The sequence below is a fragment of the Trachymyrmex cornetzi genome, unplaced genomic scaffold (genome assembly GCF_001594075.2).
Source record: "Trachymyrmex cornetzi isolate Tcor2-1 unplaced genomic scaffold, Tcor1.1 scaffold23, whole genome shotgun sequence".
NCBI classification, from domain to species: domain Eukaryota; kingdom Metazoa; phylum Arthropoda; class Insecta; order Hymenoptera; family Formicidae; genus Trachymyrmex; species Trachymyrmex cornetzi.
In genome coordinates, this window is record NW_017296956.1 from 4,524,358 (window position 1) to 4,551,268 (window position 26,911).

At 35.3% G+C, this 26,911-nt stretch overlaps 2 protein-coding genes across 4 annotated transcripts in view; both read left to right on the top strand.

The window, feature by feature from the left end:
- The window catches only part of LOC108760836 (RNA-binding protein 25), an 11,274-nt gene extending 4,067 nt beyond the window's left edge, over positions 1-7,207 (top strand). The window contains exons 6-12 of one of the 3 annotated variants that reach the window (XM_018507071.1): positions 3,614-3,828; positions 4,113-4,761; positions 5,217-5,634; positions 5,885-6,106; positions 6,190-6,362; positions 6,552-6,698; positions 6,773-7,207. In XM_018507071.1, coding sequence (XP_018362573.1) covers positions 3,614-3,828; positions 4,113-4,761; positions 5,217-5,634; positions 5,885-6,106; positions 6,190-6,362; positions 6,552-6,698; positions 6,773-6,865 — 1,917 coding nt within the window. In that variant the 3' untranslated portion in view covers positions 6,866-7,207. The remainder of the gene's footprint in view (positions 1-3,613; positions 3,829-4,112; positions 4,762-5,216; positions 5,635-5,884; positions 6,107-6,189; positions 6,363-6,551; positions 6,699-6,772) is intronic. The other 2 variants (XM_018507068.1, XM_018507070.1) reach the window with 2 other exon arrangements.
- Positions 7,208-21,412: 14,205 nt separating this feature from the next.
- Ets98B (DNA-binding protein Ets98B) overlaps positions 21,413-26,911 on the top strand; it is a 37,815-nt gene continuing 32,316 nt past the window's right edge. The window contains exon 1 of the mRNA XM_018506722.1: positions 21,413-21,570. Coding sequence (XP_018362224.1) covers positions 21,535-21,570 — 36 coding nt within the window. The 5' untranslated portion in view covers positions 21,413-21,534. The remainder of the gene's footprint in view (positions 21,571-26,911) is intronic.

Consider the following 26,911-nt stretch of genomic DNA (forward strand, 5'->3'; position numbering starts at 1 on the left):
TCTCTCTCTCTCTCTCTCTCTCTCTCTCTCTCTCTCTCTCTCTCTCTCTCTCTCTGTACACTTAAAATGTAAAAGAATGTATTTGGATATATGTATACAAGAGAGGATTATGAGTATCTCAAAAGTCGTAGCTTTTAAGTATTTTGTGATAAACTGCGTGTGTGCTATATTAGCTCTGAACAATTGGAGCCGTGACTCGTTGCTATAATTATAATAACAGGCAGCGTGCGTCGCACACAGCAAACGCACACGCCTAGGAATGCTGTGTGTGGGGACCGCCCTTTCACTCACTCATTGGCTCTGAAGGGAGTCAATGACAGCACATCCCTCGTATTTTCGCAGACGACTGCAGGCTCGTCGGTAAGTCAGAGTATAATCCAAACAACCAAACAACATGAAAAAAAAAAGAAATGCGTAATACATTAAGAAGGAGACTCATAGCTCTCCGCGACAAGCTGGCGACATGTAGCTGATCAGTTTGTTTCTATTGGTATTCTGTTTTGATTCGTCGCAAATATACATCTGTGATACATTGCGACTATTATATTTTTGACGTTTAGAGATAGATACTATTACGATTTATTTGGTACTAAACTAACTTTATCTACTTCTGTATATGTCATGCTAAACTGCTAGTAATTAATATCACAAAAATATGTTTTAACGTTCCAAAATGATGCACCAAAATAATGAGTTCTTTCTATCTGATATGTAATTAAATTTTGTTTTTATAGTGAAGCATAATTTTTATTTGGTATATAACTTTGTATATATTTGTGTACCATTTATTTCTGTTCTCGTTTATACTGCTTTCACTAATTATGCACACATATTGCTTTCATTAATTACAAAAATATATATAAAAATCAAAATAATTTATCAGATAATATTGCTGCAGATTGCTATGAATTATCAATATGTTTGCATCAAAACATTAGATATAGATGTTTACGTATTTATTAAAAAAAGTTGATTATATTAGAAAATAGGAATAGATATTACAAAATGGGTCATTGGAAACTGAACAGCTAAATATTTTTAAAGATATAAAAATGTGTTTAGAATAAAATCTAAATTTGTAACTTTGTAAAAAAATTATGTAAAAAATATATCTTTTGAAAGGTTCTTATTAAAATTAAATCAAATCAAATTGTAGTCTTTACTTTTTTTAATTATTAGATTAATATTAATTTATAATATTAATTTATATAAATATATTAAAAAGTCATTAATATATTTTTTTTAAATTATTAGATTAGATATCTCTTTTAATAAAATTAAAAAGTTAATTAGGTTTAAATTGATTCGAGATTTTCAAGACCATTTTCTTGGATCTTATTCTGATCATTCTTTAACATCTTCAAACATAAAGAAAATGTTTAAATTTTTTGTTTCTTATCAATCACTATGTATACATATTATCATGTATCATGTTAATGAAGCATATAATGTCTCTCTGTACACTTTTTCGTACGAGACATGCATACATATCTGATTTTATATTAAATATCATTAATTAAATATCATTAATTAAAGAATGGTAGCAACGATTATTGGCCATATACAGCAATAAATATTACGTTGATTATTCGTGTTGACGCCTAGCAGTCTAGTATTCGCATATTGAACGTAGGTAAGCAGTTGTCTAGGTTGCTTTCACGCACACAGCTTAGGATTGGAACGTATTATCATTTTGAGAAAAACACACTTTGGCGCTGACACACTTTTTACATCTTTGGGATAGACTATTTGTTAGGGCCGGGAGACTCTTTCTCTGTGCGCTACACACAATGAAACTGATTTTGTCCATCACCAAATGGCGACTGTTCAGTTGTTGTCTTTATTTTGTGTAAACAGCTTCTGTCAGCGTCTCGATCAGACATGTAGTACCTAGGTGCGCGCTCCTCCATTCTCCGGTACCACCACACTGACTGACCAAGTCAACTTCACACCGTGAGTAAACTCCACAACCATGAGCCAACACAAGCATTCGGTTCTTGTAGTATTTTTGCTAGTGAACTGCCCATCTGAGAAATACCTTTTTGACCACATTTCATGTTTCAGCAGTCTATTTTCTCCTCACAATGTGCATTTACTTTTATGCACTGTGTTATTCTACCCTTGTTAGAACTTAAAATTATGGGTTACCGTATGGATGAAATAGCTTACGTTCCATGTGTCATGCTGGAGTAGATAACTATATAAAACAGTAATAAGATGACAACGATAAAATATTATTATAAAAGAACTACATTTGCTTAAATTCCATGATTGTAATAGCAAATATATCAATATTGCAGCAGTATCATTTCTATAATTATATGTTAGAAAGAATAAGAAAATTAGAGAAAAAAAAATTTATAAGCAAATCATAAAAATTATATATAACAGTGTAGCGGGTAATACTTTACTAATATAAATATTACAGTTCTTTGTAAAATATTTTATTTAAATATAAATATATATTCGAGAATATACATTGTGAGCAGATAACGTTTTAATCTCGTTTTAATAATCGCGCAATAATTAGTAGTAATAATTGGGATCGAGTTTCCAAACAGTAACCCATTTTTGGATAGTAGTATAACGAATAAAGATGAATCATACTAATTTATTTCTAAGACGTTGCGTTTATAACACGGGACGATAACGGTGGGCAAACTATTGTGCATTTGATATTCAACAGTTTGCTGCATCGGCTGGCATAATGCGTGTAACCATTACCAGAGGAAATCAAATGTTGTCAGACAGTGTGAGACAGTTTCTTGGCAAATGTGAAAAGATGTTTTGGTGGGATACCCTTCTTCGTGATGACTGCGCCTTCGATTGGTATAATTACTTTCTAATAATTATTGAATATTGATCAAGAAATAATCTCAAGACCCCTTTCAAGCTCTTAGATTTAGACACTATCGATTTTACAGGCACATTTGCAATGTTGTAAGTACATTGGGTGGCCTCTGCGATGCATCTGTTAATAGTGTTAAGGTACTTAAATTATAAGCTAAAGTCTAAGATAACTTTTATGCCTGTATCCAAATATTTGTACCTGCACTTAGGTAATTGATATGTAAACGAGATTTCTCGCGTAAGATGCTGCCAATCGAGCATACTCCAGTGGAGTGAGTATACCACATTGAAATGAACATCTCTACATTCGTTATGTCAGATGATTAAGGCTTATACAACTAGTGATCGTTCTATATATTAATCGTAACGTAGCCATTTATGCGATTTAAATTTCGATTCTTTTTTTCTGTGTATGTATATATATCTCCTTTCTGTTAATTATTAAAAATGCAACAGAAACATTTCTTCAACAATTTTAACATATACTATTTTGGCAAAATTTATTTAACAGATTATATAATATTCGTGAATTTTTAATTTGTAGTTTTGTTCAGTAATTACTACGCGTTCTTACTTTCTTAACGAACTTTCATAACATCAAAGATCTTTATTTGCGCTGACAACATTTACAAACGTAATAGTATTTTTTGTTGCATTTAAGAAAGATACGATTGCTAGTTTCTTGGTTCCATCATTATCACAGATCGACACACTTGTTTCATCCTTTTTGTCTCACCTGTGCTCGCGTTCTTGTGTTTTATAGAAGCAGGAAGAGGAGAAGGCCCAGGTGAAGCGAAAGAAGGAAGCTGTCGAGAAAGAGGAGCGCGAGAAACGGGAAAAGGAACGACGCGATAAGCGTGACGATGATGCCTCCAACAAGGACGATCAAGATGGAGATCCCAGTAGCCCTACGTCTCATAAAGGTCGTAGTGATAGTACTGGCAGCAGTAGAAGGGACAAACGTCGATCCAGATCTAGGTGAAGTAACGTTTGCATCTCGTTTGCATAGGATAGATGCACCATTGAGCTATGTATAAAACGTATTCTGCACATTAAACCAAATATTTTTGCAAATAGGAATCTGCAAATGCGTGTTGACGCAGTTTGACTATATTGTACAGATTTATGCGAATCATGCTGTATCATGTCCCCATCCACCCCTGGACATTCATCAGTGATTTTATTGTCTTCGATAACTTTTTCTTTATTGTTTTTCTGAACATAATTTTTTCTTTACTTTATAAACTGTTTGAATTTTTCAGATCTAAAGAACGCGATAGAGATCGATTGAGGAACGATCGAGACCGGGATCGAGACAGAGACCGTGAGAGAGATCGAGAGCGGGAACGGGAACGGGAACGAGAACGAGAACGAGAGCGGGATCGAGACCGTGAAAGGGAACGCGAGCGGGAACGCGAACGAGATAGAGAGAAGGAGAGAGATCGAGAGCGAGAAAGGGAAAGGGAACGGGAGCGCGAAGAGGTGAGGAAGACCGAAAGGGAGATTATGCGCGAGAGAGAGGAGGAGGAGGAGGCAAAAGAGAGGAAGAAAAATGAAAGGCGAGCTAGGGAAAAAGAAGCGGCATACCAGGAACGTTTGAGGGCGTGGGAGACGCGCGAACGACGCAAACAGAAGGAATATGAAAAAGAAGCCGAGAAGCGTCGTGCAAAACGCGAAGCCAAGGAGAGGGAGGCAAAACGTCTGAAGGAATTCCTCGAGGATTATGACGATGACCGTGATGATTCCAAGTATTATAAAGGTAAAGAATTATCTCGCCGACTTGAAGAACGAGCATTGGAGGCTGAAGCTGACTCACGGGATCGTTGTGCTGAACGTCAGGAGCTTCAGCGTCTACGCGATAAGTTATACGCGGATGCTTCTAATCCAGATCCTGCCGCGGAATTTGAAAGGGTAAGTTGTGTGTATCCTATATATAAATTTATAAATCAAAATTAAAGGAGCCTAAAATTCCAATGAGTTTAAAAATTTTGCAATTTTTTTGAATTAAAAATTTTTTTTTTTAACTGAATTGGATGGTCTATTTTTTAAGGAAAAGCTTATTTTAAAATATTCTATAATTAATTCTACTTTCTATACGTTACAATTAAAAATTAAATAAAGATAGTTAAGTGGCTTAAAAATAACAAATGTGAATGAGTAATTACTTATTTTATATTAAATACATATTTAAGCAAATTACATCAAGCGTTGTGGCTGTATGCTCTTTATTGTTTACAATTAAAAATGTTATACTTGGTCATGCTGCTTAGTGCTATATAGACTTGAATTATCCAATCACAACAAAATACATAAAATAATTTTTTATTTTTTATTTACTTTTATGCTTTGCTTCTTTTTTTCCTTAGCTGAAAGCTGAAAGAGAAGAACAGTATAAACCTAAACCAGTAATAACTATAATTGACGAAGAGGATGATAAAGTGAAAAAAGATAAAGAAGTAATGCCGCCAATAGAAACCGAGCCAATAGAGAGTGATAGTGATGACGGTGTGCAATTTGATGATGTTTCTCAACCGGAAGCACCATCCAGGACACCTCCACGACATCATCATCATCATCGTCGACATCATAGACATCATCAGAATCATCATCGCGATGGTGACGAAATTCAAGAGGGATTAGTAGATATAGATCGAGAAAGTCTAAAAGATACACGACCATCACCGGGACATCAATCGGCTGCGACACCTGCTCAGTCCATTCCACCGTCATTAGATGAAGATTCACGTATGTCTCTTGTTAGTGAACCAGAAAAGACAAGTGGTAGTAAGTGTCTCTTGACTATCTACAAATACCGGTACAAATTACCTTCTTGCAATTTTTTTACGAATATGATCTCGATCAGACTTAATAAATTACAAAAAATATTTTGCACATGCGATACTCTTGAAATTATCATTTACATTTTAATAATTTTATCTAATTGTGTATCATTACAGTTAATAATTAAGAAGTATTACAATATATTATATGATATAATTTTATCCATATCCAACTACATTCTTCCTTAATATAGGTAACTTTGTTCCATTTGCTATGGGAAGTGGAGGCAATCGTGCTAGCGATCATAGTATAGGCGGTAAAACGCCGGTCAGTCCTAATACCACTGCTAATACGAATTCACAACAAACGAATCAAACGCGGAAAAAAGGTCGTATTGATGTTAAAGATGTATTCAATAATGATGACGATGATGATACTACTAATAACGCGAAAAAGCGTAAACTCGTACCTTTAGGTAAGTGTTCTAATCTTATTATTAAAGCTCTAAATTTGTTAAGAAAAGCTGAGGTATATTCAGAGATGTATATCTTTTTTCAGATTACGGAGACGAGAAGAAAAAGAAAACGGAAGAAGTCACAAAGGCAGTAAAAGAAGAAAATACAAAAAGTCAAGAAGAAAAGCGAAAACACATCAAATCTCTCATAGACAAAATACCTACCGACAAGAATGCGTTGTTTGGTTATCAACTTGATTGGGCACTCATCGATAACGTAAGTGTTCTTCATATTTTATAGAAAAACAAATTTTGAACCAAGTAAACTTTTTATTTTAAAGCTGATGTGTTATTAACAAATTGTTTACTTCGAATTCTATCTTATTGTTAATTTATTGTATATACTTTATATTACTGCGATTTTGATTAGTAAATTTCAATGTTTTTTTACATGTTTTGCTCTTAGACATTGATGGAGAAGAGGATAAGACCTTGGATCAATAAAAAGATTATTGAATATATTGGCGAACCAGAACCTACCCTAGTGGATTTTATTTGTAGCAAAGTAATGGCGGGCAGTTCTCCTCAGGGAATACTAGACGATGTACAGATGGTAATTATACTGCGAAATACTTTTTGCTTTTGCATTTTATAGAAAAATTGCGAAATGTACATTTCGTGTTTCAGGTATTGGACGAAGAAGCGGAAGTGTTTGTAGTTAAAATGTGGAGGTTACTAATTTATGAAGTGGAAGCTAAGAAAATGGGCTTAGTAAAGTAAATGGATTGTCATCCATAAATTCATCTCAACTCATGATTTATATTACATATAAAATTCTTTTGACTAAGCATAAGAAAATGTTTAGATACTACATACTTATGTGCAGTTTAATATCGTATTATTATATAGGCCCTATACAAGTGAAAACATAAGTGTTGGCTCGATCAATAGGTGGTACTAAGTGTGTAGTAATTATAGCGTTAAATAAACTTGTAATTACGATTTGTAATATTTAGTGTGTTCCTCAATTTACGTATGACTGTTGTGGAACGTGAATGATGACATTCCTACATGAGATAAAACTAGATATCGGTATCTCTATACACAAATATTTTAATTAATGTTAAATTTATTAATTATTGTATATGATGATCGTTCCTATATATACATATATTAGATGTAAAAGACTCGATAATTACTACATTCGTGACTAAAAGAAATTTACTATTTTTTCTCTTGTTTATTATTTAATAAATGGTAAGTTAATGCAAATGATAAATATTCGACACAAAATTATTTTTACGTTAAATTTATTAATACAAAGGGAAAATACATTTCTTTCTCAATTGCTTGATTCTGATTAATTTTTTAATAGATGTACAGAAAATTATATCACGAAAGTACGTATGTTACATAACTTTAATATAGAAGATACTTTGCCACATATTTCTTCTCAAATATTTATTATGATCTTTCTTTTCAAATATTTAGAACTGAGAAATGCACTCGTGAATGTTTTGATATACAAACTGCACCAATTGTAGACGTTATGTATCATATTTAAATATTCGTATAATGGATATGCTCTATAGGCATAATATTTTACTTTAGATTTGTAGATAACGAAAAAAAAAACTTTATAATAAATACAATCTTTGAAATGGACGCGTTTTTACTCGTGTCTCTTATTTTGTATTATGACATTTTTCTCTAATATTTCATCTCTCTTTTTTTTTTTAATTAAAAGTTTTGAATTTATATAATATTGCGCTGTCAAATTGCTATAAAATTGGCAAAAGTGATGTCAGTTACCGATAATCGTGAAATTACAAGCATTGTCGATACACACTGTATTATCAGCATTACACTATATATAATTTTATTTAAGCACTAGATGTCTCTGCGTACATTATTCTTCTTTCTACATATAATATTTAAAAAATTAAGAAATTTTGTTATTTGGCTCTAGATATGTGTATTTATATGTATACGTACATATATAATGATCAATCGAATACATTCAGGACAAACTTTTACAATTTGTGTATGATAAAATGATAAAAAGTGCAACAAATAATTAACTAAATCGCAGTAACAAAATTAACTTGTTGTATATCAATGAAAATTTCACATATTTAATTGTATGTCAGAAGAGTTGATCTCAATTTAGTTTTACAAATGTGAAATCAGCAAATCTCTGTGGCACTGATCGTTTTGTTTTTCACCTTTCATTATTGCGAAAATACAGTTTCGACAATCTTATTAATTCTGTCAATATTAATTATCCACATCGTGCATTTAAAACAGTGTTGATCAAGCAAGTGGAAAATGATGCGAATCTCGCACTCTGTGTTGGTTTTATACGGGAGACTGACAGAGATTAATCGTATATAATTGACACGATATGGGCGCGTTTACTTAATATTTTTACAGCAAAGAACAGGTTGGCGGGTTTTCTCTCTCGCGATAAAAAGTAAGGATATGCAAATTATTAATAGGACTCTCGAGTGGTTCACATAATCACTTGCATAAAAATATGATACAAATCAGTAATTATCATAAATCGGAGTTCCTCGAAAGAGAAGAAACAATTTACCCCACTCGTGCTTTTTTCCATTTATAGTTTTCATCTTTTTCAACTGTGAGATTAATCTGTTTATTCGTAGTTGAACTTTTTTTTGTGTATTGCAGCACGATAAAACTTTAATTCCGAAGATTTTTCCTCGTAAACTTGTACAGCAAAAATTGTTTTGTATCTTAATGCATCAGACATATTAATATTAAAACCATCTTCCATTTTTATCATGTTATATTTTGACGATTATTCTTTTTGAACGTTTAGATTTAGAATTGTTTGTTTTTTACTTTACTTTTGAAAAATCGAGATATTAAAAACTTTTGTGTTTTATTTTTATATTGTATATTGATTTTACTCGGATGTGTAATTGCAGGTTGGATAATAATATTTAAAATCGATCTCTTCAATTATCTTAAAAATACAGTTTCAATCTCAGATAATTGGATAATTCCAGTTGTGAGACACCGCGCGTGCTATATACATATATGTATATTATAGCGAACGTGTAATTGGTGTAGTATATTGCAAAAATTGTTTTGCATAAGATAGACACGTATAAAGATAGACATGCCTCAAAACATGCAGTAAACAAGATACCATATTACGTAAAATTGTATTCGCAGAGATTGTAATTTGCATTTTCGTTGGGTATTTTATCGTGATTCTTTTACATTGCCTTGTTTGCCAATTTAAAAGTGTCGATCTATGATTCAAATTTTATATTCTTCGATTGCAATGAAAAGAGTAAGATTTCAATATGTCTTTCTCTCTTATTAAATCAGACGTTAATATTACAAAAATCTGTTAAATGAAATTATGTGCTGATAAGTAACGACGGTTCACCGACAATGGCGAGTCGAATCGCTGGGAAGTACACGAGAGAGAGAGAGAGAGAGAGAGAGAGAGAGAGACCACGGCAATTTAAATAAATTAACGAAGCTTGAACGTATCCAGTACTTTCACCGAGTTAAAGAAAAGGAAGGATTACTCGAACGAATCCTCCGTGCATCGCGTAATTGCGATTAATGACTATTTTTATCAACGCTCGTAATTTTTGTTTTCCATCAATAGCTGAACACGTCCAGATTGTGTCAAATAGATGTTGGATATAATTTAAAATTAATTTTTGTTTTAAATCAAGATGATGAAACTGAACATCCTTTTCTTACAGAATTGAATTTATTTTAGAAATATAGAATTAATCGGTTTAAACTTAAACGTAAGTTATTGTTTTGGCTCTATCTCTTTTAAGATATGATATTTAGAAGATTAATTAAAAATAAAACAGAACATCAATTAAGTTAACGAAGATTGGAAAGTATTTTATCGAAAAATACGTATATATACGTAATGGGTCTAGGTCAGATAATTATTGCTCATTTAACTTGACTAAAATATATAGACATTCGTTTTTACATTGTGCAACATCGTACAACGCTTAATTTATTGCTCGAACTGCTAAATCGACGCAATCCTACGTGATCCGATCCGCGATACAATCTCTCGATATATCCTTCGGTACCGTACGGAAGATCATGTAAGAAGAGAAAACAAGGAGAAGATACGATCATCTTGAAATTTTTCAAGTATGAAAGGGTGCCGGGAAACGTCACCACTGCACTTCGAGACGATCAATGTGTCTTGCATCGTATTAGTCGCAACAATCCTCATGTATTTTTTAGACGTGCGCAATCGGTTTATGCATCGGTATGAGAAGGATAAGTCGTATAATTATCGATAACTTTACGTAACGTCAGACGAGTTCCTTTCAATTTTGTTGAATAGATCTATAAGAATCGTTGTGGAATCAAGTGTACAATAGCAACTGTTACGAGTTTTATTTTGTTAATATTGACATAAGAAAAATTAAACATTGTACTACTTAATATTTTAACGAGATATAACGAGTAATTATCTCTATTAGCGTGCCTTTAAGCCATCTTGTTTACTACTGAATTAATTGTTAAATATTGTAGCTTTAATTTTGCCTGTTTAACATTAATATTAGTTTTTCAACTTGATATTTCTCTTTTTCTTATCATATTTTTTAATTAAAAAAATGTTAATGTTTCATGTTTGTGATAAATACATACATAAAAAAAAATATTGTTGTTCCTATCAATATGCTCTTCTAAGGAGCAATGACTCTATTAATATATTTTCCCAATTTGTGTGCCTATCTGCATTTGACTCATTTTAACATACAGATAACCATTAAAACAGATAATAGATGTAAGTTAATTGTTTAAGTTAGTATTGTATAAATCATTATTTTAATTATACCTCCAATTTCAATATATGTATATACTTAATAACACAACATTCTCAGCTTAAAGGACATATATTAATAGGGACAAGCTTAAAATATTGCGGTATTATTGGACTCACATAGATTCCTCTAAATTGTGATATGTTATCTTTCGAGAAATATTTACTATATTTTAATTAAAAAATAGAATATTATCTTTGGTATCGTGAACATTAATAATTTAACTTAATAAAAAAATATCTTGTTTATCTGAGCTAATTTTATTTACGGCTCATTTAAATACTAGGCACTAATGTGAATAGTATATTTCTTTATAATTTACATATAAATTTTTCTTCTCAAATATTTTGAGTAATTATAATCTCGAAAGCGCGCATCGTTCTCTTTTAGTATACTTATATAAATTAAGTTTCGTAGCATCTGTTTGTAGCAATTTTAATGCTCGATACTTGTCGATGAATCCGAATCCGATTTCTCCTTAATTAGAATCGAGGCATCGATAATTTAATTTCTACGTAGCTTCTCCCAGTAAGCAAGGTAAGCCGTTAGATTTTCCGATAGTTGAGATAAAGTAATTTACATCGCGCTTACAAGAAGAAGGGGAGATTGGCGTCACGACGCAGCGGACTAAAAATCGCGTTAGTCACTTCCGTTGCGTCGGTATCTCTCTTGCGCGCGCGCAAGAGAGAGAGAGAGAGAGAGAGAGAGAGAGAGAGAAAGAGACTTATCGTCATTGCAATTTCACGCGTCACTTTCCAAGCTGATTGCTCTCTATCTCTCGCGCGCGTGCAAACGCCATACCTTCCCAATAATAAACCCGCCGATCGAGGATAGTTTCGCAATTTGGTTCGCGCACGTACTCCTCGATTCTCTTTCCATGGCACACTGTATCGTATCGTAGAAAGTGTAGCAACGCCAACATGTGTGACTCACGCGGCGCGGCGCGGCGCGGCCGCATCCAACTGCCAACATCCAACCGCGCGCCGCGGCCGGCTACAAGACCCATCATGGGTTGAGGGTTCCCGTCATTGCCGATTCCCACGGCGTAAATCTGTGTCGCAATTGCGATCCCGCAATAATATGAGCGTTAGGGAAATTCAGAAAGAATGTGCAGTATACATAAATATCACGCGTTGTCAGCGCCGTCAGAATTAATCAACCTCCGAGATTTTACGCGGACAGATTCCGCAGATATATGTGTATATAATATATCGATTGTCTTCTCACTTTTCCTTCTCTAAATTTTCTATCTTTAAAATTTCATTTTATTAATTTTATTAAATAGCAATTAACTGACGACGCGGAGCTATTATTAATTCTGACATCACTATATATGTATATGTATAAGTCGGAAAGAGTTCGTTAGTGAATTAGTGCGATAAATTTTTTAAGTTAATTTTATTAATTTCATTAAATAATGGCATTATTAATTCTGAATAAACCAGAAAAACTTTTATTACCAAATTTAATAAATATTTGCTTAAATAGTTGCAAAAATATTTTCACTTTTCACGTTTCCGCTGATATTATACCCTGTATAAATAATGACTGTATGGCAAAAAAAAATTAATAGTTATTTAATAAAATTAATCAAATTAAATTTTAAAGATAGAAATGTTTACTATCGACCACTTACTTGACCAAGAGCCATTGTACTGCTTTTTTAGCTATAATAAATGTATATTTCTTGGAAGAAATATCGAAGAAAACTGTCTCTCTCTCGTACAATTGTGATGATGAAATAATCATTTAAAGAATACATCCGATCTGTGGCCGTCGTTCTCGAGACTAAATGAAACGGGTGCAAGAGAGAGTACTTACATGGCCCGAGCGAAAGAAGGTGTCGAAGAGAGACGGCAATAAGAAGGAGTAACGCAGGAGCAAAAGGCAGAAAACACCGGTAGGTGCAGTTTTGTAGCTGTTTTTATCAGCTTCTGGGCATCGGGGGTCCAGACTCCAGACTCCAGACTCCAGACTCCAGAGAGCCAACCATGGCAGGACGCATCTTGGGGGGTTCGTGTGGGAACGTACGTCTCTTTAGCGTACCATCTCCTTCCTCCCGTCCTTCTTCTCTTTCTCTTTGGCGAGCCCGCCTTTTTTCTCCATTTGGACCGGCTCGACGATTCGTTCCTCCCTCGCATCCACCTCCCTTCACTCCCTTCACTCCCTTCTCGCTCCTTTCGCGCTCCTTTCGCGCGCTCGTCCTCTTCATCGAGGCTAGCTGCCTTCGGTGAACCTACCTACCACTTGGGTCATCAGGGTCACCCTGCACTCGCTACGTGGTATGCCCTATATTTACGCACGGTAAGAGCACCCTGAAGGTGGACGCTCCTCTCTTGGACTACGCTCTCTCCTTCTACCTACCTATATCGCGGCGGCTCGCGGCTCGCGGCTGCTTCTCAATAAACGCCGATCGCGTTAAGATCAGCTCACAACGCGACCGCGTGCGCGGGAGGAATGGAGGATCCTTTCTGTGTAGGATTGGCAAAATCATCATCTTTCGCATGCTCGTTCAGCGCCTTGCTGCTGAATGCTGCGCTTCTTCATTTTTCCCATTTTCGTAGATATATACTTTTAAACAATTCACTTGGACGTATATCAAGTTATACATATAACATCTTATATATACTATTTTTTTAAATGTATTTTGTAAATAAAGCGCGAATAGGCGTGAAATTTACTCCTCTCGCGTAAGCCGACGATTATCTTCATTATTTGCGTCAGTGAAGGTCCATGGACGGACGAGAGAATAAGAAGGTGAAAAAGAATTAAGAGAGAAAAAAGTCAACTGGGCGCTGCATCGAGCTCAATCGTAACACCGAGGCGTGCGTTTAATAAATCAACATGATTATTAAAAATCACTGCGCACACACTATTAACTCGGATTGTGATAAAGCGCTAAAGCTAAGCGCGCGAGCGAATGCTTTATTGTAAAGGGATTGCGACAGAACACCTCGCAAAGGTTACAATACGAGCCGCGGTGCAGGCGTGTTGTAACCTTTTGCGAGAACTGCATCGTATGTACCGCACGATAGATAATGGCTAGCACGATCGCTCCGATCGTAATTATCGTCGTTTCTACCGACAGACAGAAACACTCCAAGCACGATCTCACGTATCTCCGCGGCAAAAGTCGCTCATCACCAAAGCGTACCTTCGCCATCATGAAAATCTGGGAGCCGAACGAACGAGTCTCGAGATAGCGTGAAGATGTTTACACAAAAAATCTTCATCGATATGGTCAGCGAACTGTTTTAAGCCTTTTTTAAATATAACCAAGTAAAACGCGTTAGAGATTAATTTTAGAGCTAGTTCTACCCCCCCCCCAACACGTAAGATTAACTTCAATCTCAGTTCAACTTACACACTCTTCGTCTCTTTTTTTAATTATTAAAACTAGAAAAAGGTGAAGAGTAAATTAATTAACAATGATGATTGGTGGAACCGAGTTTTAGTCGATCGATTTCTAAAGGGCAAAATTCTTGAAAATACAAAAATACACGAGAGTGATATTAAACCAAGTACAGAGAGTTATTGTTTAACATCCTTCAATTATAAGGAATAATGAGTCCGAAGCCACACAGAAAAAAATGTATAGAATTCTAGTAAATTTTACGAAATTGGTAGATTCATATAAGGACAGGTGCTTAATTATTTAAAATTTACTTAATTTTTCTGGTGCGAGTGTGTATATATATGTAAATGAGCGATCATCGTACAGTCATACTGTGAGTATAAGATACATTTCACATTTTGCAAAATAAATTTTGAAAGATATAGTTACAATCTTAACTGAGAACAGTACCATTTACTTTACCATAAGATAATAATAATTACTTGAATGGATTTACTATTATTATTATGTACTTTTTATCTTACATCTCCGGTATTTTTACTAGCCTCTCGTAAAGTAAAAATTACTCACTCATTCTTCTCCCTACAATGATAAATCCACAGAGTAAATAAATATCGACATTTTTGAACATCAGGCGGAATTTTATATTTAATAATAATATAATTTTTTGGTGAGTTTTATAAATATTTGTGATCACTGTGAATTTGAATCAGTGATATCAGTATTATATTTATTGCAAAGCAATTTTTTACTATTTATGTATAATTAATGTATATTTGAGCAGAGAGAAACTGAATCTTGTTTTTCAGTGTGCACGAACCCTAAGTATGCTCGAGAGACCTCATGCGAGATACCACGGGGTGGTCGCAATACGCGAACGTTACGAAGATACGGGACGATGAAAAATATCTGGTATCTCGAGCCAAGATCCTTCGAACAATGGGATATCTTCGGGACCGAGTCGGCCACGGTGGACAATTATTACCCCGATTGCCGGAAGATAATACTTCATCGGCGATAAAATAATGAAATAAAAATTTTCTGTCGATCGAATGAAAACACGCAAAAAAAAATTCTTCGGTAATGGCTTAACAGCAGTCTATTATTTCCATCTCCTGCATAAAACGAAAAATTAACTTGCTCGTATCGAAGAATTTTTGCTTGCTATATAAATTAAATGTAAACTTACTTAAACTTGATAAACTTGAAAATACACGATATAACGTAATTGTATAATTTCCTTCTTTTTATTATTACTTAACAAATTACTACGAAATTTTTTTCGAAAAAGTCAAAATAATATTAATTTTAAAGGACCAAGTCTCAATTTGACTCCCCTCGTGAAATTCAAATCTATAACTTTGCTTCCACATGATATCCTTTTGTAACTTTTCATCATTTTTCATGTTCTTAATATTATAGTAAAAAGTTTTTCAATTATATACATATAAAATGATGGAATTTTCATTGTATTTTATTTTTCTTTTAGTTAGGAAACACCAAATCTTTTATGGGGCCAAATATATCAGTTATTGTAACAAATTTGTTTAATTCGATAGAAATAAGTAATGTATTGAATTCCTCGGGGAAAAAGCGAACCGCCACTGTGCAGTCAGATACTCTCACGGGGTAGCGTAAGTGCCATTGCACTTTCGCGGTCTTGCTTCTTTCTTTTCTGACGTAAATCCTGCTCCCTTTTTTCCCTCGCCCGTGTTTCCTCCTTTCTCTTTTTCTCGCGGCTGAACGATGTGGACAAATTGGTCGGACGAACGTCACCAGACCTTCCCGGCATTTTTGTATCTGCCACCCTCTACGTTTCCCACACGATCTTCTCCCTCCTCGCCATACTCGGGGATGTGTGCAAAACCTCTTTCCAACACTCTTTTTGGTGAATACGCTTTCTCCGTTGAGTTCCGTCACACGGCGATGACGCAAATGCGCACTAACACGCAGACGCGTCCGACGTACGTCGTCGTGTCGTCGTCGTGATGCGAATAGACCGATGTGAAGAATTACATCTGATTGCACAGTAATAATCATAAAAATGCAACTTTTAATTAGTATTAATAATTATTTTGCCAATGTAATAATCATTTGCGTGCGTGCGTGCGTGTGTGTGTATGTCAGTATAATATCTAATGCATCAAGTTACACGGATTAGTTTAAACAAAGAGAATCGCAAATAATGTTAAATGATGTAAATCACATTTAAATATACATGATCTTTATACAGACGACACTTTGCAGTTTAAAATTAAAAATACATATCTGCGTGCCACTTAAAGAAAGATATGTACAACATTAAGATACTGAGTAAATAAATAGATTATCTATATTATTGCGTTTTTACAAACGAAAATGAACAAAACAATCATGAACTTGCCTAATAGTCTATTTGGAAAAGTTGTAATTTAAATTTGTTTAATTTTTCAGAAACAATTCCGATTCGTAACCGGACGTGGCACTTTCGCAATGAGGAAAGATCGATCACATGAAGCGTTTACTAAACTAGTCAAGCCTATCGATATAACGAACACCTGTGCGTTTGCGGTCAATAATGATCACAGTAACCGAACGGTTTGAGATAAAAAGATTTAAATGCCTTGCATGAATAATATATGGGAATATCTTTATTTATTTTTGAAATATAAGGCAAATGTTTATATATTTTAGCGAAACGAGATCATGGCTTGCAAATTCAAAAATAACTTTGCCTAGGTCCTTTCTGGCGATTACAATCCATTGTATACGGGAAATTCTGAGATGTCATGACGTAATTCTCACGGTCTATGATAGGAGGAAGAAAAAAGATAATAGGAGGAGGATCAAGTTATGGATTTCTGAGAAATTACGGTGCCGGTTGTTTCGTAAGTTTCATCGTAAATAAAAATTTGAAAATGAACTTTGTCGTACAGCTTTTCACATCATAATTCGCTTTCTTCTCAGGTATATTTTTTTTCAGAAATTTAAATTTTGTATAAATAAAAAAAATTTGATCGATGGAACTTTTTTCTTAAAATGTGATATATTCACGTATAATGAAAATTTTTTTTTCATGACAAATACAAAAGAAGATGAACTGCGTGAAGGAGCTAAAGATAACAAAAATTTAGTGAAACACGTGACACATCCCTGGCAAAAATAAAAATTAGAGCGTAAGTCGAATATATAAGGGGGAGAGTAATACACACGAGTGTAAACGAAACTTTTAGAAGGCAAAAGTCGAAAAAACGAAACGCAAAAGACGTTTTTACATTTCGTTATTTCAATTTTCACCTCTTAGAAGCTTCGATCGTTTACGCTTAATTTTGCTACTCTGCCATTACGGTGGATTTACGCTCTGATTTTTATCTTCACCAAGGATGCATATATCGCGACGAACTAACTATAAATTCATTATCTTTTTCAGAGAACCGTGTAAAAAACGTGTTACGAAACATTTTCCCGGTAAAGGTACGAATATAACACTCAACTTTATATAGCAATAATAACTAACTTCCATCAATGACAGACTTAGCCACGCTTTACGGCACGTCTTTCATTGACGTGCATCTCGAAGATTTAATAGGTGCGCAGGACGAAAGGCGTCCAAATCGATGATCTCTGTCAGTAAAGTGGCCATACTTTCTTAGGGAAAATAAAGAGAGAGAGAGAGAACAAACCTAAAATTTAGGATTTTAAATATTTTTAAACCCCCCCAATTCGTAACTTGTTAGAAGTTTGCGCATTAATTTGAAAAATTGTCTTGCGCAGTATGTCTGAAATAATTCCCAAATAAAATACGAGTTACCATAAGATTAAAATAGCTACAAATTTAATTGTTAAATATCACTTTTCAATCAATCACGACTTATTTTGATATCATTTTGATGTTACTGTGACTTTGTTATTCTACCGTTTGGGCAAATATGTAGCTCTTGCGTAAAAAGATTAAATTTATTGATATAGTTTCCGTAAAAGTTCGCTCATTAGTACATTAGACGTTGCAATGCTATACATAATTAGAAAGGGGAATTTTCAGTAATATTATTAAAATAAAGGACAAAATTGAGTTTTGAAAAAATAAATAAATCTAAAGGACACACTGTTCTCTATAATAAAGGACATATGGTTTCATTGAATCGATAGAAGGGAGCCTCCAAAGGACGTTTTTACGCAAGCGGCAGATCTCGCGCAGATCCGGAAAACGCCTGTCCTGGAATTCGTTTCACAATACGAGCGACATGCAACGCGCGCCTCTCGCCATCGCCGAACCTCGCGTCCCGCGAGCGGAGTAGCGGACAGATAGACACACAAAGGGCTATTGTACCGATCTTTTTCTTTACATCTTTTTTTCTCCTTTTATCCCGTAAACCGTGTCGCGGATCTAATCGCCCACGCGAATACCTGCGCGTTCTCGCGATCTCGCGAATCGCTTGCCGAGCCGAGCCGAGCCTGTCCGATTTCAAGGAGCGCGCGTTACGCACATGCGAGTTATTTACTGTCATATCAAGGTTGGGCGCGGGATGTCTGACGGTAAAAAACGTAGGCGGTAATAAGCATCAGATTTAAGCAGTAAGCGAATCGGCCAATCACTGTAGTAGACAACTACTTTACACGTTCTCTATTGTGATTCGCTGATTCGCTTATTGCTTAAATCTTATTGCCTTACGTCTCTTTTTATGTACGCGTTTCTATCTTAACGCCCTAGACACTCCGGCTTTTAGCTAGGTGCTCTTACGCACAGTATATGTATAAGAATGCATTTTTTTCTCTCCTTTAAGAATCGCATGTCTCGCATGTTTCTTATTTTACTAACCCCGATCGATAAAAAGCTGGAGCATTGTGCGCCCCAAGTTATATACATATACCTTCACGGAGTTATGGCTCAGATTCTGATCTTCTATTGGAGGACATTGTTTGAAAGTAATAGAATTATATTGGTGCACGTGTGTGTGTGTGTGTGTGTGTGTGTGTGGACAGGATGCAGTTAAGAGTGCGTGACGCACGTAGCACTTGCTCTCAACCTCTGACTTATGGGAGCGTTGTGTCTTAACTTCGAAATAATAAACACGTGTGTTCTGACATTTTTATACGTATCTCCTGCGCACGCGCGTAAGAGCACCTACAGCCACCGCACATACCATTTATATCTATCATCGCGCCATAAAACAGTTACACCACCAAATACTGTAGTGCGAGTACCGGGGTATAAATATACAATATAATTGCGATTCGCTGCGCAATGGGATAAAAAACAGGATTTCGTCAGCATCTGAAATTGAATAAACATATGTCAAACGCGCAGAGTCAATGTACGAGTATAATCTTCAAATGAATTTTCATTGCGAGAGAAAATAGAGATTTTTAGAAATGTTTTATTGTCTCTAAAGTGATTCATGTGTATGTCGCGATTACATTTTATTTCATTTTATAGAAACATATTGCGTTGGACACATTGCTGCAACGATAATACTGCAATAAAATCAAATAAAAAGTAAAACTATGAAATAATTGACATTTTTTTCTTTTCTCAAGTATCAATGTTATGTCGTACTGAAAACTGCGAGAATGTTAAGCGACAATTTATATACGAAAGCACTTATATTTATGATAGAGACTATGTAGTATAACTAATTGTAAGAAAGTATATAGAAGAACGAAGCGAAACATTAATACAAGTCATAAGCAAATATATTAATAGATATATATGTACAAAATGTAGCAGAGCTAAAAAAGAAACAATTAATTTACAATATGGGAAAAACCCAAAATAGAAAATCAAAGAATTATCAACGCGATACAGAGATCTTTAACAGTGCAAATCAAGTGGTAGTCATACGTTGCATGACTTTTAGTAATAGATATTTGCATAATCCAATTTTAAATCTATCAATTAATTAAAAATCTATGACGTCAGAAAGAGAAAGAGAAAGGAATAGTGAATGTATGTTCTTCTTTTTCGCGTGATTTTGCTAAAGATAGAGACCCAGCTGCATATACAAAATGCGGTTCATGATTAGACTCTTATTAGAGGGTCTTTATGGCTCGATCGATCATCGATAGCCAAAGTTAAAAAGAGGAGGAAAGACGTCATGATTCCTCGATCGTTAGTAGGTCATTCTTCTAGACTTAAAGAAACGTTTTGGGTGAAAATCTAAATATTGCCTTAATTGTGCAGAGTACACTCGTCCATTCCCGGCTTGTTGGGTCGCGTATAGCAGTCAGCGAAAGGTGAAACGTCGATCGTGATCTCTTTGTCTTTCGTGATGCGATGGCGATCGGCAGTAACAGGCAATAAAAGGTATGTTTGTCTGATATCGTAACTCGAAACTCGAAATGCTCATCATAAATTCTCGAACGCGTCGCGACGGTAAAGGAAAAAAATTGACAGTTTCATCTTTTCTTTTCGCATCTCGGTATGTATCGTCATTCGTCCGCCACAAATTTGCCGCGAATAAGATTATCAATTGTACTCTCTTAAAGAGTACCCTTTTCAAGTTATAAAGCTTACATTAATAAAAAAGCTGTATGTCTTTCCGTTCTCGGACTATTTTCTTTTTTTAAAGTTCATATATACATATATACTCTTTCCTTGTGATTCAGATATAGTAACTCTAGCCGCGAGAGGACGACTTGATAAGTCGGTAAGAGAGCGGCGGAAGGTGTTGAGCGCGGAGTTAAGCGCACCATAAAGATTCGCTGGACCGCGGTGGACCGCGGTGGACCACGCTGGACGGCGCGACGTCGCACGTCATATCGTTCCTCAGCCGCGGCGCGCGAGTGCGTGCGCAACGTCGCGCATGCGCGAATTAGTAGGTCGCTCGCGCTCGGACGACTTCGGCGACTCTCGGCCTCTCGGGTAAACGCTTCGAATTCGAACGCGCCCACCGAACGACCGAACTCCCGCCAGTGCCAGTCCCGCCACACGGCACACGTTCAGCGGTCAGTCGGTCGATCGTACGCGACACACGAGGTTACGAGGAATCGCGAGGAGCCGCGAGGACTCGCGAGAGGCACACGGCCGCGCACGCGACGAGGAGGGATCGTGGAACTAGCGACATAAGGCACCGGCCGAAGAGGAGGATCCTCCGGTGGATTTTCCATCGTCGCCGTCGCCGTCGGCGATCGCGCCAACTAAATTTGATCTCTCCTCTCAACCGAGTGCACTCGGTGCACTGAGGGATCGATATTCGATCCTCGGCGATCGCGCGCGCGAGGACGACATCTGTCAAAAGTGTCGAATCGGTAGCGAAGGGCAACGAGATATGGTGTACGGAGGAGGATTCGACATGGTGGAGACGGTAAGTTTTCTTCATTATGTTTCCTCCTCTCGTCTTTTTCTACTTGATTTACAGCGTACGTACGTAAACTGTTTTATTGCGATTTTTTACAATATTTTAAATGTACCACTCTTCAATTCTGACAACACATTTAATATTATGCCAAGTTGTATACTTGATGAAGCGATATTAATCCAATAAAATTACATCTCTTTTTGTCAAACTGAAATTGTAAACAAACCAAAGAATTCTACATCGAAACTATATAGCTGATTACTTCCAATCGGACAATTTTCCAAACTGTCTACTCTAGCACAAAGTAAAATTTGCGTTAATTTATGTTAATTTTTTATAACTTACGCTTCTACATTAAATATTGCATTAAGGATACACTTGCACTGAGAAAAATGTCTGATTGGAAATGGACGAAATGGAAAATTCTGATTACATGTATATATATCAACCAGAAAAATCGGATTCGTACATTTTTAACCAGGATTCCAATTAAAACAATCAGATATTTTTGTGAAAACATTAACGGATAAAAGTGCCGTAGCGCAATTCTGAATTGTAAATGTACGCGATATTTGTTATTGTTCCTATAATACTTAAACCCACGCGACGATCTTATTGACAACGCACTTATGTGCTCCATATAAATAGAGGTAGAGATGGCGTTTTCGACCGTAGCGGGTTTCAATCGATCTAGGTTGGACGTTGTATGCTCTACTATTGGTAGTGCATAAACATCATTAATCCAACTCAGGTTATTACAAACCTCGGTATGCTAAAAGAAGGCATTAAAGGCATTAAGTGCCGTCTACAATGAGATTTTAAGGTATAAAGTTTAAGCCTTAAGAAATTGACCAATTGCAATCGAACGTGAGGAGAATAATCGATTATGATTGGTCAATTTCTTACAGTTTAAAACTAACGAGCTTAAGTTTTACGCCTTAAAATCTCATTGTAGACGTTGCTTTCGACTTTAGAGCGAGGAGAGGATCGTAAAGATCCTCCGACCGAAAGATCATGTCGCGTCGCAGTAACTACGGCCCTGCCGAAGAAAGACACGAGCCGCGGCGAGTCGGTCGTACGAAAGGCTAACTTTCGAATCTACCACCACTATAAGACTGGCAATGTCGATAGTTAGGTACGAGAACCGAGAAATTCACTCGGCTGGTACGTGATGGAAAATTTCGCGGTAAAAACAGAGGCGAAACCGCGCCGTGCCGCGCCGATCCGCGGTTTTCTTGGCGCCGCAGCGCAACGTTTACCGAGCAGGTTTTATCGTCTTCCGCAAAACGCATCTCCAGCACTGTCATGCGATTCTTCTGCAAATCGCCCTATTTCACGAAGCTTTTCATCATTTTTATGTTTTTTTGTCCCTTTTTATTTATTTTTAATTGAATTAATTAATTGGACCAACAATAAATTAAAGATTAAAAGAATTCGAGATGTACAACAATTTTTTGTAGGAATCTTACTTTATTCTTTAATTTGTCTCTACGTAACAGATAGTGTATTGTGAATAAACAATCTTTTTTCAAGTTACTCTTTCTTTTTAGATACACGGTTCGATATTATTCAATGACCATGTTTACAAGGCACTTTTAATAACATTTGCAGTTATCATAACTATTTTTATGAAGAATGGTATAACTATAATGATTGGCTAGTTTTAGAATTACGGATGTTATTGAACTTGATTTAGGATGCCGTGTAAATGTAGTCAATATTAGCGACACATTAAGAATAGCTTTCGATAATAAATAATTTAAAAAAAATTAGCCCTAACTTTGATAGTAAAATAAAAATAAAATAAATAGCAAAATTATGAGACGTGATTATTTTGTAGCAATATTATGCATTTAGATTACGCATGACAATACGCAGATAATTAACAGGCATTGTTAATAATAAACATTACATAAATGATCTACCCTTTGAGCTTATTACATTTTTCTTATCGTTACTCCTCAATTTAGTAAGTAATAGGTAATAATTTTACAGTCTATCGACCTATCATTTCACGTAGTTGAAAACAAGCGAGCTAATTATAAAGATAGAAAGGTTTCGTGAGATCTTCGTGAGGAGAATTTATCTCTCGCGATATGCTCGGAGAACACGGTGCAAGAGGTAGTTGATACAAGGCGAGCGATTAAATAACATTTTTTAACGCTTTTCCTCGACAGCTGGACTTTGACAACAAACGTCCATTATCGTTGCTTGTAAGAGAGATAATTAAATATTTACATACGAAATCTCGCTGTGTCTGATATTTGAAGTAAACAACGTAAATTGTGTAACGTATATTGCAACAATGACATTTTATTAGAAATAGAAAATAAGGAATAAGAATGTAAAACATTGTCCTTATAATAAAATTTCTTATAACAGACGCATTATACACACGATTCTTACACAAGTTTCCGATGCAATTTTCATTATACTGGATGTCCCAAATTTCGAATTAAAATATTACATTAAGAAAATTTTCAAAAATTTAAATAAAAAAAGTTATTTGTAAATTTTTATTTTAAGCAATAGTTTGTAAAATAATAAGGGTTTAAGTATATAGCCAATTATGGACTATATTTGAACTTTGAAGTGCGCGCTTACTAAATTACCGCACGCGCGATTCATGTACAGATAGTCGTCTAAATGTAATCTGTAATTGGCTATATTTAAACCTTCAAAATCTCAAAAACTATTGCTTGAAATAAAAATGTGCACATATCTTTTTTACTTAATTCTTCGAAAACTTTCTTGCTGTAATATTTTGATTCGCGAATGTCCTATATAATTATAAATTGTGGAATTTATCTTTAAAAGTTACTTTCTTGTGCATCTTTGTCTTTTTATCCTTGCATATTATCATTCGATTCTTAAAATTTCCTTAAGAAACCGCTTATCATTCAACTGACGAGAGACACATCTTTCCGTATTTCTAGCATTTATTAAATTTGTCAATTTGAATTTATATATATATATATATATGTAAATCAACCGTTGCCAAAACTACTATTCTCTATAATTCTTCACGACAGTGTCGGTGTTGTTACATTGTCATATTGCGTAGCTCTTTTTTATCATATATAAAATCTGCACAACGACAATGTAACGGTATATTTACGTGTGAGTGACACATCACTATACACTACTACATCAATATCCCATGCGTACATACGTACAAATTTTCCAACTAACCTTTCATAGATATCTAAGCCTATAATTTCAAGAACTCAACATTGCTTGTTTGTGCGTGATAATCCCTATTCCAAACCAAAATTGTTTTATACATACAAACTTGTATATATATATATAACAAATATTATTACAAATCGACGCCAGAAGCTGATGACAAAACTGTAATTTTCCAATTTTTTTTCATAAATTTTTGGCATTAAGTTGACCGATTTGGACTACATTACCGTTTATTTCACTTTGATTGTGGAAAAGATTTTTTCAATCTGTATATGCATCTGAGAAGGCAGAGAGTTAGAAAAATATTTGAAAAATATTTGAAAAATAATTGGTAAAAAACAGACAAGTGTAAGATTTCCTTAAGAGCTACAGAATAAGAGAGGCCTGGATGAATTTAAATTTGTCGTTCCGACCGAAAGAACGAAACCTTCGGTCTTTGTTCAGGTTATCGTGAGAGTTTTTGGTTGCCGATACGGAGAAGCACGTGCTCGTATCATGTGAAACTTATTGTCGGCGATAGCTGGGCAATACTGGCATGCCGCTGGCGATTCGAGTCCCGAGTCCCGAGTCTCGACTCTCGGCCGCGTAAACAGGGTGTAATTAAAAAATGTCAGTAGCGGGGCCGGTCTTTGTGTGCCGCGGGTGCATTGTATATAGCAGGCGTCCTTGCCAAGTCGATTCGAAATCCTGAATCCTGTCTCGCGCGGACTCGCATTAGCGAGGGCGTGGTTGGTCGCTCGTTCCTGGTTCGAGGATAGCCAGCCTCGTAGTAATTGCACCAGACTCGTTTCCACCGCACGATACTTTTACGCGGCTTCTTCTTTCTCTCTTTCTTCCAATCTTTGCCGTGTCACGAAACTCACGACTGTCACCTCACCAAGATCTGCTCTGATTTTAAATAACACGACCGGTTATAACCTTCGACTTGATCATCGTTCCTTCACGCTGCTCACTCGTCTGTATCGTTTGTATAGTATTTTATCTGGATATTACCTGAAATCAGACTTTCGATTCGAGTATAGTTCAGGTTTCGATGTCGCCAACAAGGCACTTGATGTTAAAAGTTGCAAGAAAAGATGACAGTCGGTGGGACTTTTATTGAAACACAAATGTGAAATATATTCGTGAAAAAACACTAGGTGTTCTTATCGCTCTAAACTACTTTAAAGGTTTTCTACCATGCACGTGCTGTTACATGCATGAGGAAAGTTAGAAAATAGATAGATAAAATACGACACGTTATTAAAGCTATATATTCAGAGATATTTCTGTTCCCACACTTACTGATATAATAGATGTACATAAATTATTCAGGAAACGTTAAACGTCAATTAAATTCTTTGTTTTTAGAAGCTAAAGCGGTTGTTGGTATTTATTATACGATAAAAGTTCACTATTTTATTGTACACAAGAGGACCAAGGCAACCCTCTTGATTTTCTTGGAACTGCGACAACGTGTCTCGTCCTTCCTTTATACCCCTTCATCTTTCTTCTTTTTTTTGGTGCGGTTTTGGCTTTGTGGATATGATCTTATATCTTGTTTATAATATGAAAATCCCGCGTTTAAATTTGCTTTATAAATTAATTTCATTATCATCTCGTCAACTATTTCAATTATTATTTGCACATTTATTTCTCTTAATATAACTTGAGATTATATCTGTAAATTTAAATTCTCTCTACCGAGTTTAAATTCAAAGATTTAAATTTCTCTAATTAAATGTTCTGGTATTGTCTACACATTTTGGCGAATAATCGTGATAAATAAACAAATAGTTGAAGAATGTGAAATTTAACAAACTTATGCGTTTTTATATCTAATATTAAGTAGAATAACGTAAGAGTATCGCTTAATTCTAACAGGCAAGCGCCTGTCTGTGAAAAGCCACTATTTTCCTATCGCGTGGGGATGAAATTTTCAGGAAGTTTCCAAGATCTCGATACGTAGTTTTAAAAAACTGTTCAACATTGCGTATAGTATCGGTTTGCGATACGTGCCAGGCCGGTTTATAGCTGAATGATCCGTCGTTTAGGACGGTATGCGTCCGTGCAGTATACCGTTCTCTCGTATACTTAAGGGACACGAAAGGTCGTCGCGATATTGCTAACGCAAGCGGAGCATAAGTCGCAAGTTGCGCAATCTCTCGAAGCCAGCCCT